We start from the raw sequence: 13222 nt of genomic DNA on the forward strand, positions 1-13222 counted from the left end.
TGATTTAAGCATGTCCACATACACAGCCATGCACAGTGTTGAGAAATGTTATCAGTAACACATTACAATATTGCGTTACTTATTACAAACTGTAATGTCACATTGAAAGTAATGTTAACCCTATAAAGGCAGATGCATAATATTAGATACGTTCATTTATAAGACCTCTGAATTATCATAATTATTACTGAATTATAAATCTACTACATGCCTTCTGTCATTTGATTGATGGTTTATACTTTTTTAGCTAATAAAATGCCTTTTAGTATAATTGTAAAAACGTCCCCCTTCAGGTCATATCACAAGTCTATTTGCTCTGAAATCTATAATGATGTTTATGAAGTAAACGTTAGAATAATTTTATATTGTTACTAAAATTTCAAGATGAACATTTACTGGGCTGAAGCAACTTAGATTTAATCGGGTATCCCTATACTTAAATTATGTTTTGAAGTGATTATTAATTATGATGCATCAGTCTTTTGAGGAACGTTTCAATCATCATTGTACTGCATTGTTTAATATGTTTTGCGCCCCACAGTAAAAACTACAGAGCTTTGATCATAAAACTAAGAATTTAAATATATTATATTGGGAGATATAGATTGACAACTGATATTTATATGCATTTTATGTAAGTAGTCTCATAATTTCATCTTACTTTTTGGCAATATAAATAACAACATCTGCAGCAAATTGCACTATTTCGTTTTTTCTCCTTGAGTATGAGCTCCATATTCTCACGATATCATACTTAATGGGCCATAAAAGCCTGATGAAACACATAGGGTAATTCAGGATCACTGGGACAGTGATTTTTTAAAAAACTTTTATATTTTGTCTAAAACTGATTTAAAAAAAGTATTATTAAATAATATAATAATAAAACTAATATTTTATATTATTATATATTTTACATAGACATTATTTTTTAACTTTGGACATGCTATTTTTATAGTTTGCATAGAATGACATATGCTAACATGAAAATTTTAACAAATGTATTGTTTAGTTGTTTTTAGCTCCACATTTAAACTAAAGAGGGTCTAATAGCTACCTGGAAAAGCTATCAGTTAACATGCTCATTCATTTCAATGGCTGTTGCTTGGTGAAATAACAGTGTGTGTGTTTTATTCACAGAAAACTGGCCTGCAGTTTGGGAATGCAACATCTTATCTTAATCTTGAAAAACTTGGAGAGGGCACATATGCCACAGTTTACAAAGGAATTAGCAGGTTAGTAGTCACATGTAATCACTCACACAGACACACAAATCACTAGTGTAATTGATAGAGCTCAGTTAGATGTTGCCTGTAGGACATTTATTCAGTGAGGCGAGATTAATGTTTTACCTTTATGGCAGCATTTAGTTGGCAAGCACATTATTCAGATACACCACCCTGTGGCTTTGTTCCTTTGTATAATAGACAGCAAATTATTCTTTTCACTGCCTCCCTGTAGGCATTCCTTGAGTTCTTCTATAACAGCTTGTTTTACATGGATTCATTTTATAAGGTCATCCTGCAACATATGGATACCCGCCTGAGGCCTCAACTGATAGGCAGTTTGATGTTGTTGTACAACAACAAATGCGTTTTAATGAGAAACAGCTCCCAAGCATCTCTGTGCAGCTGTTTTAGGATAGAAAGCTTTACATTTAGCAACATTTTTGCTTGTTTATGTGGTTAAAGGAACAATGTTACCTCAGTTACAGAATAAACCTCCCAACCGGTGAAATGAATTGTAAATGATATCATTCCAAACCCAAGACTTCTTCGAAACACAAATTAAGAGATTTCTGTCCCTCCATTGAAATGTATTAGGCTTTCTATTGATAGCCAATAGGCTTTAATTTATCTCACAGCCATGAACCATGATTTGCTGCTTACTACAGTCATAGGCTGGTGTTATTAGACCAATGGTTCATTCTCCTCACATTTAATCAGACAAAAAATAGAATATAAAGACTTAAAAGTGTGTTTTCTACAACTTACATTTGTCATAGTTAAGAGTACACTAGCTAATAAATAACTTCACGGCTAGTGGACATCTGAAACTCCAATTCAGATTTCATAAGGTCAGAAAAAGGAAGAGCTTGTGATGGTGTTTATTCTACTTTCTTAGGTAAACTTTTACCAGCAGATGCATGTTTGTGGATTATGCTGAGGTTTTTCTGTGTTTCTGGCAGGATAAATGGTCATCTTGTGGCTTTAAAGGTGATTCACATGAAAACTGAAGAAGGAATTCCATTCACGGCTATTAGAGAAGGCAAGTGCATAACACACACACACACACACACAGCCAAGAAACAAAAGTGCTTATGCACACGTAGGGCAGTGGGGTAAAATGTGCCAGTGTGTGTATAAATTGTGTTGTCCATGCAATTACGAATAAAAAAATTAAAATATATAGGGTATATATGAAGAGTTCAGATGCAAAAGCCTCTAAGTACCACCTGAAATTTTCTTCTGGAATGATCATTTTTATCAAGCTCGTATATTTACAGTAAGTTCAGTCATTTCACTTAAATGACAATTAATAGGTAATTTTCATTGCCATTTAAGTGAAATGACTGAACTTAAATATACGAGCTTGATAAAAATTATCATTCTAGAAGAAAATTTCAGAATTTCAGATGGCACTTCTGGGAATATTAGATGGCATTTCACATATATGGGAAGCATTATATATAGATGTCTGTGACTGAAATATGATGGAATAGTGCATTATTAAACTGTTTTTAACGAAATTAATACTTTTATTCAGCAAGGACACGTTAAATTAATCAAAAATAACAGTAGAGACATTTATAATAATATAATAATAGATTTCTGTTTTAAACAAATGCTGTTCTTTTGGAACCTGAAAAAAAAACATGTATTCCACAAAATATTAATCAGTAAAACTATTTTCAATATTGATAATAATAAGAAATGTGTCTTAAACAGCAAATCAGCATATTAGAATGATTTCTGAAGGATCATGTGATGCTGAAGACTGGAGTAATGGCAGCTAAAAAGTCACAGGAATAAATTACATAAATTAATATTAATACATATATAATGAATAATACATTAAGATAGAAAATAGTTATTTTAAAATGTAATAATATTTCACAATATTACAGTTTTTACTGTATTGTTGACCAAATAAATGCATAAGAAACTTCTATCCAAAACATTAAATTATCTCACCGACCCCAAAGTTTTGAACGCTGGTGTATATAACTAATTTCCCCTTGCCTAGAGGGCTACCTGAGTGAAAAGTGGCGCATCTCACCCCAGCCTCCTCTAAATATGTGATTGTACTGCACTTGTTGATGCCGTATGCCGTATGCCCATGTTATTTGTGATTATTCCCAGCCTCCTTGTTAAAAGGCCTCAAGCACGCCAACATAGTCTTGCTCCACGACATCATTCACACGCGAGAGTCTCTCACCTTTGTCTTTGAGTACATGGTGAGTCTAAGACGTTAGCAGTGGCCTTCCAAGATTATTTTGTTTTTGGTTTATTTTTGTCTGTCTGACCTATTTCACATCTTTCTCTTTCACTCTTTCAGCAAACAGATTTGGCTCAATATATGATTCAGCATCCTGGCGGACTTCACTCGTACAACATCCGGGTAAACAAACCCGTAAACGCACACAAACACAACGGGGGCAGAAATAATGAGCTGTCTTTCTCACACTCTGTCTGTTTGTTCAGCTCTTCATGTTTCAGTTGCTGCGAGGATTGTCTTACATTCACAGCAGAAGAATCCTGCATCGAGACCTCAAACCTCAGAATTTGCTCATCAGCTATCTGGGAGAACTCAAATTAGCCGATTTTGGTAGGTTTCATTTAAACTACGCACATGCAAACACTCACACGCTAACTAATCATGTATTCTAAACTTGTTGCTTCAGGTCTGGCCCGATCTAAGTCCATACCGTGCCAAACGTACTCTGCCGAGGTCGTGACTTTATGGTACCGCCCGCCAGATGTTCTCATGGGCTCCACTGATTACTCCACAGCCCTGGACATCTGGTGAGTGCCTGCAAACACACAAACACTCATTCCTCTTAGAAAGGTTCATAATAGTGAGAGCAACAGTAATCCGACTCAAAATGTGTCTCTTTAGGGGAGCCGGCTGCATTTTTATTGAGATGCTACAGGGGTCACCAGCGTTTCCTGGAGTTGCTGATGTCTTTGAGCAGCTGCTGAAGATTTGGACAGTGAGTCTGTACTATAATTGTATCCATTTATTTATCCTCCTCTCCTCCCATTATTCATCTCTCCTCTTCTTTCCTTTTGAGGTCCTCGGGGTCCCGACCGAGGAGAGCTGGCCAGGTGTCGGTGATCTGCCGAACTACAAACCAGGTGTGTGCAAAATCCTTCTTTCATCTGTCTCCGTACTGTAATCTCACAGATGTGTCTGCTATGAGAGCTGATTTCCTGTCTCAACAGATTTGTCTCATTCATTAAATGCTTGTGTCAGGGTATGTTAGTTACATAAAAATGTATTTCGTATGGTAACATCTATATGAACTGGTTTTATTTAAGTCAAAGAAATGTTTAAATATGATTGAATAAGCTCGATTATATTATGTTAAAGCAATGAAAGTAATTTTTGGACTTTTTAGATCAGGAAGAAATAGGTCCTTTACTTTTTAGGTCCCTACTTTTGTCATCATTTACTCGCCCTCATGTCATTCAAACCTGTACAGCTTCTTTCTGTTATGGAACACAAAATAATTATTTGAATTATGTTCAAATGAAGTTGATATTCTCTGAGTCTGATGATCTTCCCCTGAATCATAGCTCTCAAATCTCATTCACACATAGGGTGACCAGAAGAGATTGGCTGAAATTCGGGACCCGGGGGGGGTATCTATGGGTCTGGGGTGACGGGATGGGGGGCTTCTATGATATCAGACTGTGTAGCCTATAATAAAAGATAATGAATTTCAAACCTGAACCAAACATATTTTTATTCAAAGATCAACAGTCTGTCATTATTCTGTATTGACAGGTGCAATATTTGAAAATCGATCATATATATTTTTTTATTACATTTATATCTGCATTTATGTAAAAACTTAAACTTTCAAACATCAAAATGTAATTTATTAATATGTTTTCATGTCAAAATGACATACAAACATATTTTCCTATTCTATTTTGCTTGCTATTTTGCAGGCTTGCGTGTCGCGTGAAAAATAGGCGTCGGTTCTGTTTCTAGCATGCACGCGTTTTCCGCGCGGCTCGAGGCGCGCCTGAGACGCGCGTCTCACGCAGGCAGTCTGCAAGCTCTAACCTGTTAACAGGGAGCCGAAATAAAAACGGACACGCCACGCAGCCAGTGTGTCGCCGGCCTCAACCTCCGCAGACAGTTTTTAATGTTTATAAGACAATAAGATTTTGCTTTAGTATAATTTTCGGGACAATTAGGGCCAAATTCGGGATTCGGGACAACAGTTTAGATTTCGGGACTGTCCCGAATTTTTCGGGACGTCTGGTCACCCTATTCACACATGATGATGCATATATTCAGGCTTTTTAAATGCAGGTGCATCACTCTAGTTTTGATGTCTGTAGAGTCAAAGCCATTGATTCTTGCATGTCTCATCTCATGGCCTCTAAAGTGTGAAATTTAACCTACAAATCATGTGGGCTACTTTTATGGTTCATTTTACATCAGTGGTTCTCAACCTTTTGACAATCATTGTCCACAACAATATTTAAAGGCCCCATGACTTTTCCAGTTGATTGTGATTTACTGGATTACGATTAAGGATAATTCGTTTTTGTTTTTTTTTACTTAAAACTGATCAAACCTGATAAAATATAGTTTAGAGCTTGGCATAACTAGAAAAATGTAAATTGATTATACAATTTGTATTAATTTGCAGGCTTAGAAATTACACTTAAAAAATTACATTTTATATATATATATATATATATGTGTGTGTGTGTGTGTGTGTGTGTGTGTGTGTGTGTGTGTGTGTGATCATTAGTTGATCACAAGATTAATATCCATTTTCCATATTGAAAATTTTAAAATCGCACCTCACCTGTAGCATTTAAAAATGATTGGTTTTACTTTTTAGTGTTTTGTTTTAATATATTCTGACAGAATTGTGTAGAATTTTATTATTGCCCATTTATAATCAGCGGTAACATATAAAATACAATAATACGCTATGCATTATTTTTAAAGTGGGTGCGGCCGTGTCAAGCGAATCCAGTTATTTTAGCTGTATAATTAATGTCTGTTATGCTGCTTGACATTGCAAACTGGTATTTATTATTATACAGTTTTAATTTATTGTAATAATAAACAAATGGTTGTAACGCAAAATAGTTTAATTGGTTACTGCACTTTTATATCCTAATTAGAATTTTTATAATAATATATTCTATTTACCTTACAACAGCTAGTAAATCTAAAGTCAGGCACATTCACAGGAGAATGACTTACTTTTGCATTGTAAAAAAAAAAAGGTTGATATGCAAATATGTACTTTGGTGCATCACAGAAAAGTTTAGAATTTTTCTGCTTTTGTGTTCCATGGAAGAAAGTCATATGTAAATGATGTCCGATTTTTTTGTGAACTTTTCCAGCACATCCTCACTTTTTACAGATTTGATTTCTTTGTTATTTTTAAACATCAAGTAAATACAAATGTACCCATTAATTTAGAATTAGAACTACACATAGACACCGTCATCTATTTGCACTGAGTGCGTGTTCTTATATGATTTAGAGGTCATAAATGTGTATAATGACATGGTATTACAACGTAAACATGGTTTATGAGGACACTTCCTTTGTCCTCGTAAACCAAATGGCTTAAAAAAACAAAATAAACCGTGTTTTTGGTCCCCATGAGGAAAACAGCTTATAAATCATACTAAATTATGTTTTTTTGAAAATGTAAAAATGCAGAAAGTTTTCTGTGAGGGTTGTGTTTAGGGGTAGGGTTAGTTTAAGGGCATAGAATATACAGTTTGTACAGTATAAAAATCATTATGTCTATAGAAATTCCCCATAAAACATGGAAACCCAACGTGTGTGTGTTTGAGTGTTTGAGTGTGTGTGTGTGTGTGTGTGTGTGTGTGTGTGTGTGTGTGTGTGTGTGTGTGTGTGTGTGTGTGTGTGTGTGTGTGTGTGTGTGTGTGTGTGTGTGTGTGTGTGTGTGTGTGTGTGTGTGTGTGTGTGTGTGTGTGTGTGTGTGTGTGTGTGTGCTTAGCTATGTGTGGGTGTAAACTTGTTGCCAAAGGTCTGTCATTTTAATAACATGCAGTCATACAAACAGAAATTCGCTAGAGCAAATTCACAAAGTCGTGCTGAAGCTGTGTTTCCAACATAAATCATTTTGTGTGTATAGGGGTTCTGTTAGCGGTTTTGTTGGCCATGAGTTGACTTGACACCTCCGAGTCAGACACAAACACACACCTTCACACACTCATGCAGGAAAGGGATTGATGTTTTTCCACTGCAGTCCTGGAAATTAAGTCCAAACTCATTACACAGGTGCACAACTGAGCAATGTGAGGTGGCTTTGGGAAATATGCCTCATTTAGAGTGTGTGGGTACTGATGGAGATGATGTGTGTGGTAGGTAAACTGCTGGCAGGACTTCCCTGCTGTGTTTCTCCATGAATATGGGTTTACCCAAGCCCCAGGCTGCTCTGTATGTGTGTGTGCCATGTGTTGGAGAAGCTACATGAACCCGCTGTGGTCTCTCAGGTATATCCAGGTGTGCTGAAGCAAAGTGTGGCTTCAGGTTTCAGCCAAGAATGACCGGGTGGCCCGAGACCACAGCCACTGACAGAGGGACACTCATAATGAAGGCTCCTCAAAAGTTCTTTAAAGCAAAAAACATTTCTGCGTGGTTTGAATGTTTCCTTGAATGTTAAAGTTCTTAAATTAATAGTTTACCCAAAAATGGTATTTTAAAAAGCAGTGTTATTTTAGTATTATTTATATACTCTTATATAGGGGTGTGCAAAATGATGAAAATCTTATTTCACGATACAAGACATTTTATTTCAGTCATGACAACTCTCGGAATAGTTTTAGCATGTTATTAAATATGGCAATGTTAGTGTATTTGGTGGACTATCTGCCATGTTTGCTGCTGCTGATTATTGCTGCTGCAGAGCAAGTATTGACTGCAAGTATGTGAGCATGTAAGATATGCTGCTGCTGCATAGATATCTAGGCAGGTGGAGCTGGAGGAGGTGGACGTTTTCAGAGGAAATCTGATAGCACGCTGCAGGATAATTTTACAGCAAACAATGAACCAATCTATTTAAATGCTCAGCAAACAATCTCATTGGCTGCAGGATCAGCAGAGGCCAATCAGCTTGTGCCATGTGGTAATGATGTGATTGCTTGTCTCAGCCTCAGACGTCACGCCCAAGGAACGTTGGCTAAACGTCTGATGCATATGGTACACTTAACTGGAAACACGAAGTCGTCATCTGATTGGTTGAATTTTATTGGATTTCCGGGGGGCACGAGTGTCCCGTTTATTTTCGGTCCGCCGGGAAACAAATGTCATGACGCCAAAACCCCTCGTGGAAGAAGAAAGCCGTTGTTTTTACAACTGAGACAATGAGCGCTTACCACGATCAACTAAACGCTGTATTTTCAAAAGTATGTGAAGTTCGCGGCTCCATTGATGCAGTAAACTTGCACAAGGTTCTTGAATGAATAATTTATTAGATGCACGCCGGTCTGTTATTGTAGGGACATCAACATTATATTGTCACGCCCCTAAATATGACGCGGTACAAAACAAACTGTGATTGGTTGTGTTACATGTCAGTCAAACGTCCTCTTGGGCGGTCCTTGGCCAAGAAATGCTGCGATAGAGTCCAGACCTTCTGCCGTCAGTCTGAAGGTCTGGCTATGCGAGACTAGCATTTAAAAGACCTATCAGCCTGCGCCCTCTAGAGTTTAACTAGATATTTATCACAATATAGTTATTTTAATTTAATTGTATCTTTGTAATAAACTGAACAAAGATGCAAATTAGTACTTCAGGTATGTTTGTCAGCATCAGTACTGCATTGAATTTTTAAAAATGTGCTTGATAAATCTTTTTAACGTCAAACCACGCTTTATTTTCTCATTCATGCATTTTTCTTTATTGCTCTAAAGTGTCAAAGACTTTAAGCAGTTCTGTTCTGCGCATCTATATTTGCATACTGTGATATACACAATATAGCAAAATCTCTATTGATAGACACTTTATATCTTCACCATGATATTTATCATCATACCGCTTAGCTCCACTATTATACTATTTAATATTTTGAATTAGCTTTCTTTTTTTCATTTTTAATTTTAAGTTTTAGCAACTTAGATATTTGCACTTTTTTAGTTTTTTTTAGTTTATTTCTATATTTAATATTTCTTTGCTTTATTTTTATTTCAGTTTTAGTAACTTTAGTACTTCAACTTTATTTTATTTATATTATTTTATTTCAGTTAGTTGCCAAGACAACATTTCTTACTTTTGTTTCAAATTTAAGTTTTTCATTTAATATTTATATTTTATATTATTTGAGCTTTATTTCAATTAATGAACGTATACTATTTTTAATAGTTTTAGATAATAATGACAAAATTGCACAAAAGGAGAAATTCAGTAGAATGTTCATGTTGCTCTTTTCCATGTAACAAAAGCATACAGTGATCATGGCTTGTCATCTCCAAAGAAAAATGACAAAAAGCTAAATAAAAGTGGCCTTGACAGCTCTTACAATACTGAAGTCTAGTTTACTGGTGTTATGAATGAACATTGGTAAACTTAAATGTTTTGTCTACGGGTTAATTAACACATGAGATTAATCAGGAGTGAACTTGAACTAAGTTACATGTTAGTCAAAATGTGTCACATTGCAAATAAGCCTGTTCTAAAACAACACATTAAAACATAGACAATAAAGTTATTTCAGGAGCTCAGGTTTTTACAGCAAAGACAGTTTCCTGTGTTATTAAAAACTGTGTAAAAAACAAACACATAGCATTTCTTTAATAACTTCATAACTTAGCATTTGCCAAGAGTAAATCGAGACATGTTGTGCAAAGGTCTGATATTAGCAATTGCTATTGGTTCTGGTGCAGCTCATAAACATAAACAGCTGGATATAGAGAAGCCCAAATGAGACTTTAGAGTTACACTATATTTTATGGTACTTTAAATGTACGTGTAATGAATTATCGTAAAATAAAGAAATGCAGAGCAGGAATTTGATTATATCCATCATTGTATTTTGAGATGTGGACATTTCATTCAAGAATTAATGCAAGCTTGCAGTCAATTGTGAAGGGGCGGGGTTTAAGAGAACTACTGTAAATGATTGGAGAAGTCTGATATTTGTCACCAGACAGAAGTCTGTCATTTCACCAGAAAGTTGAGTTATGACATTTTGATTTAACATTACAAGCTCAAAAACTTATTCTTATTCACCTTAAGACCTATAACATGCATTTACAAAATGGATATTGAATTTTCATCTCTTTCTGGCTTAAATAATGATCCTTCTTGGAGCTTGGCAGCCTATCATTGTGTGGAAAGGAGCAGCGTGAACATTCTGCCAAACATCTCTTTTTGTGCTCCACAGAAGAAAGGAAGTCATATAGATTTGGAACAACACAAGGAATAGTAAATGATGAAGGATTTCAAGGATTGTCTCATTGTCTCAACATGCTCTGAGTGAAGATACCTGATCATAGTTGGTTGTTTTAGTGGTCTATTAAGCTAAAAGAGGACTCTTTGTGTTCCTGTAGAGTGGTTCCTGCCCTGCAAGCCCCGGCAATTTCGAGATGTCTGGAAAAGGTAAGACCAGTTCATGCATTCATGCTCGTGCGCGTATGTGTGTGTGTGTGTGTTGGCTCCGAGTGGGAACAGAAGGGTTTTTGTATAACGGTCCTCATCTCCCCTCCACCAACCCCCTCTAATGGATGTCTGACCCATAGCTCTCTCTCTCTCTCTCTCTCTCTCTCTCTGTGTGTGTATGTGTGTGTGTGTGTGTGTGTGTGTGTGTGTGTGTGTGTGTGTGTGTGTGTGTGTGTGTGTGTGTGTGTGTGTGTGTGTGTATACATTGGCCCAGACTCGCTCAGTTACCTTATAAGACGGAGGACCTGGCCCAGCAGATGCTGATGATGATTCCAAAGGACAGGATTTCAGCCCAGGATGCATTGCTGCACCCATATTTCAACACTCTTCCACCTCCGTTAATGCATCTAAGGGACAGTAAGTGGTGAAGAATTTCACTATATGAGCGGAATGCACGCAATTCCAGCTTCAAAGGCTAATCCAGTCCCGTTTCAGACAAGATCAAAGTTAAATCCCTCTATAGTTTCTGTCAAAACTGGCAACCTTTTTCAACACCGACTCCAGATGAAAAGAGATTATGCAATCTTAGAAACGTCTTTTTCCTCCTGTCATTTCTCTTTCCCTAACCGTCTCTCTTTCTCCGTCAGCCGTGTCCATCTTTAAGGTGCCGGGCGTGAGGTTAGAGACGGAAGCGAGGGATATCTTCAGCCCCAGCAGACGAATGAAATCGCCTCTTGCTCCGCTGGCCAAGTGCTGGTGAAAGACTTGTCTTTGTAAATAGTTGGTGTGCTTATGAAAACCAAAAACACGCCAGCATGAGTAAACGTGACACTGTTGCAGCATGACGGTCAGTTTGTATATGCAGCTTTAGCAAATATATTTCTTAAGGAATATCAGATTAAATTTCAAAAGATTCATGTTTTTACATTTTGGACCAGTAATACCTAAGAGAAAGTTTAATGGTAGATCATGACGATCCAAGTCGAAGCTGATTTATCACCACCATTTCAAACACTGTATTTTGAGATCATATACACTGAGAGAGGATCAGATATGTCTGCTTTCCTGCCTCTCAGCAAAGTGATGTTTACAGCACACTTTCATTGTGAATAAGTTTGAATTAAATGCACTTATTCATTTTGATATGTAATAATTTTTTGTATATATTGCACAGAAAAGAGTGAGAGTGTGAGAGAGATGAATTGGGAATGTGATATGAAAATGCGTGGAAGAATATACCTACTAATATTTCAAAGCTCTATTGTATAGTGTGCAGGTGAAAAAATGACTTGTATTCATTCATAAAACACCTGGAGAGTCTCTCCTGAAATTACCTGTTTTTGTACAGCACATACTCATATTTCTGTGGCCGGCGTGTCAAAACATGTTTAGTACTGTTTTTAGCTAAGTTTGTATCAAGTTCATAATTAATAGTTTCAGTATATTTACATTTTACATATTATGTATTTATGTATGTATGTATGTATAAGATGCAGAGAGTCAAACATGTGCTGCTTCTAAGTCAATGTTCTAAGTGAGAAATACACAGCAATATTCGTCACCAACAAATAACAGCTTCAAATAATAGAAACAATCACTCAATGCTGATGATGTCATACATATCCACACACTTCAACATAATCTGCAATACTGTGAAAATTGTGTACATGTTCATAAAATTGTATACAATCCCACTGTGTCTTGACTTCTGAATAAATACCGTAAAAACGAGTAAAAAAGGGTAGGCTTTTTTTTTTTTTATGAACGCGAACAGCAAGGAGCAAACAAAAGTGTCATGAAAGATGGTGTTAAACCTCGTCTAAAACCACATAACATTACAATAATAATGAACATAAACAACTTAAAGAGCACTGACCTGTACCGCCTGACTGATGCAGATTCATTTCAGCGTTGATAGTGTTGCCACTGAAACACAATTCGAGTCACGGGTTTCCATCTCTTACAAATTACAGTAGTTATGGCGTGAAATATAAGCTCGTTGTTTTGGATCTGGAGGAACTGTAAAAGTTGGCTGCTGTTTCAACCAGCATAACAAAAAAAATTTCTGGAACAAATCACAGACACTGCCTTTAAGTGGGTTTGTGGTCGATCACTGATGTCCCAAATGTTCTTGTTCAAAATCCAGAAGGCGCAGGAACCAAGTAGTGGTTTACTTCACCTATTGCCCATGAACAAAACACTACCATGTACCTCCAGGGGACCACCTGAGGGAACGATAAGGTAGTTTCAACCTGTAAAAAAAAAAAAAAAAAAGAAGAATTGCTTAAACTGTGAAAAAAAAAAAAAGTAGTGTCTTTAAAAATTATAATATACATTTTAGTCATTTTTACAGTATATTTTTACTGTGCAATGTAAATGGATCTGATAT

General features: G+C 36.2%; 1 protein-coding gene across 2 annotated transcripts in view; it reads left to right on the plus strand.

The window, feature by feature from the left end:
- Positions 1-12527, plus strand: part of cdk15 (cyclin-dependent kinase 15) — a 36109-nt gene extending 23582 nt beyond the window's left edge. For both annotated transcript variants that reach the window (XM_082190044.1, XM_082190043.1), the window contains 11 exons: positions 1141-1235; positions 2189-2268; positions 3363-3457; positions 3559-3621; positions 3705-3828; positions 3905-4025; positions 4120-4213; positions 4295-4358; positions 10785-10833; positions 11108-11250; positions 11481-12527. In XM_082190044.1, coding sequence (XP_082046170.1) covers positions 1141-1235; positions 2189-2268; positions 3363-3457; positions 3559-3621; positions 3705-3828; positions 3905-4025; positions 4120-4213; positions 4295-4358; positions 10785-10833; positions 11108-11250; positions 11481-11593 — 1041 coding nt within the window. In that variant the 3' untranslated portion in view covers positions 11594-12527. The remainder of the gene's footprint in view (positions 1-1140; positions 1236-2188; positions 2269-3362; positions 3458-3558; positions 3622-3704; positions 3829-3904; positions 4026-4119; positions 4214-4294; positions 4359-10784; positions 10834-11107; positions 11251-11480) is intronic.
- The last annotated feature ends 695 nt before the right edge of the window (positions 12528-13222 follow it).

The sequence above is a fragment of the Leuciscus leuciscus genome (genome assembly GCF_965113295.1).
Source record: "Leuciscus leuciscus genome assembly, chromosome: 14".
Lineage (NCBI taxonomy): Eukaryota > Metazoa > Chordata > Actinopteri > Cypriniformes > Leuciscidae > Leuciscus > Leuciscus leuciscus.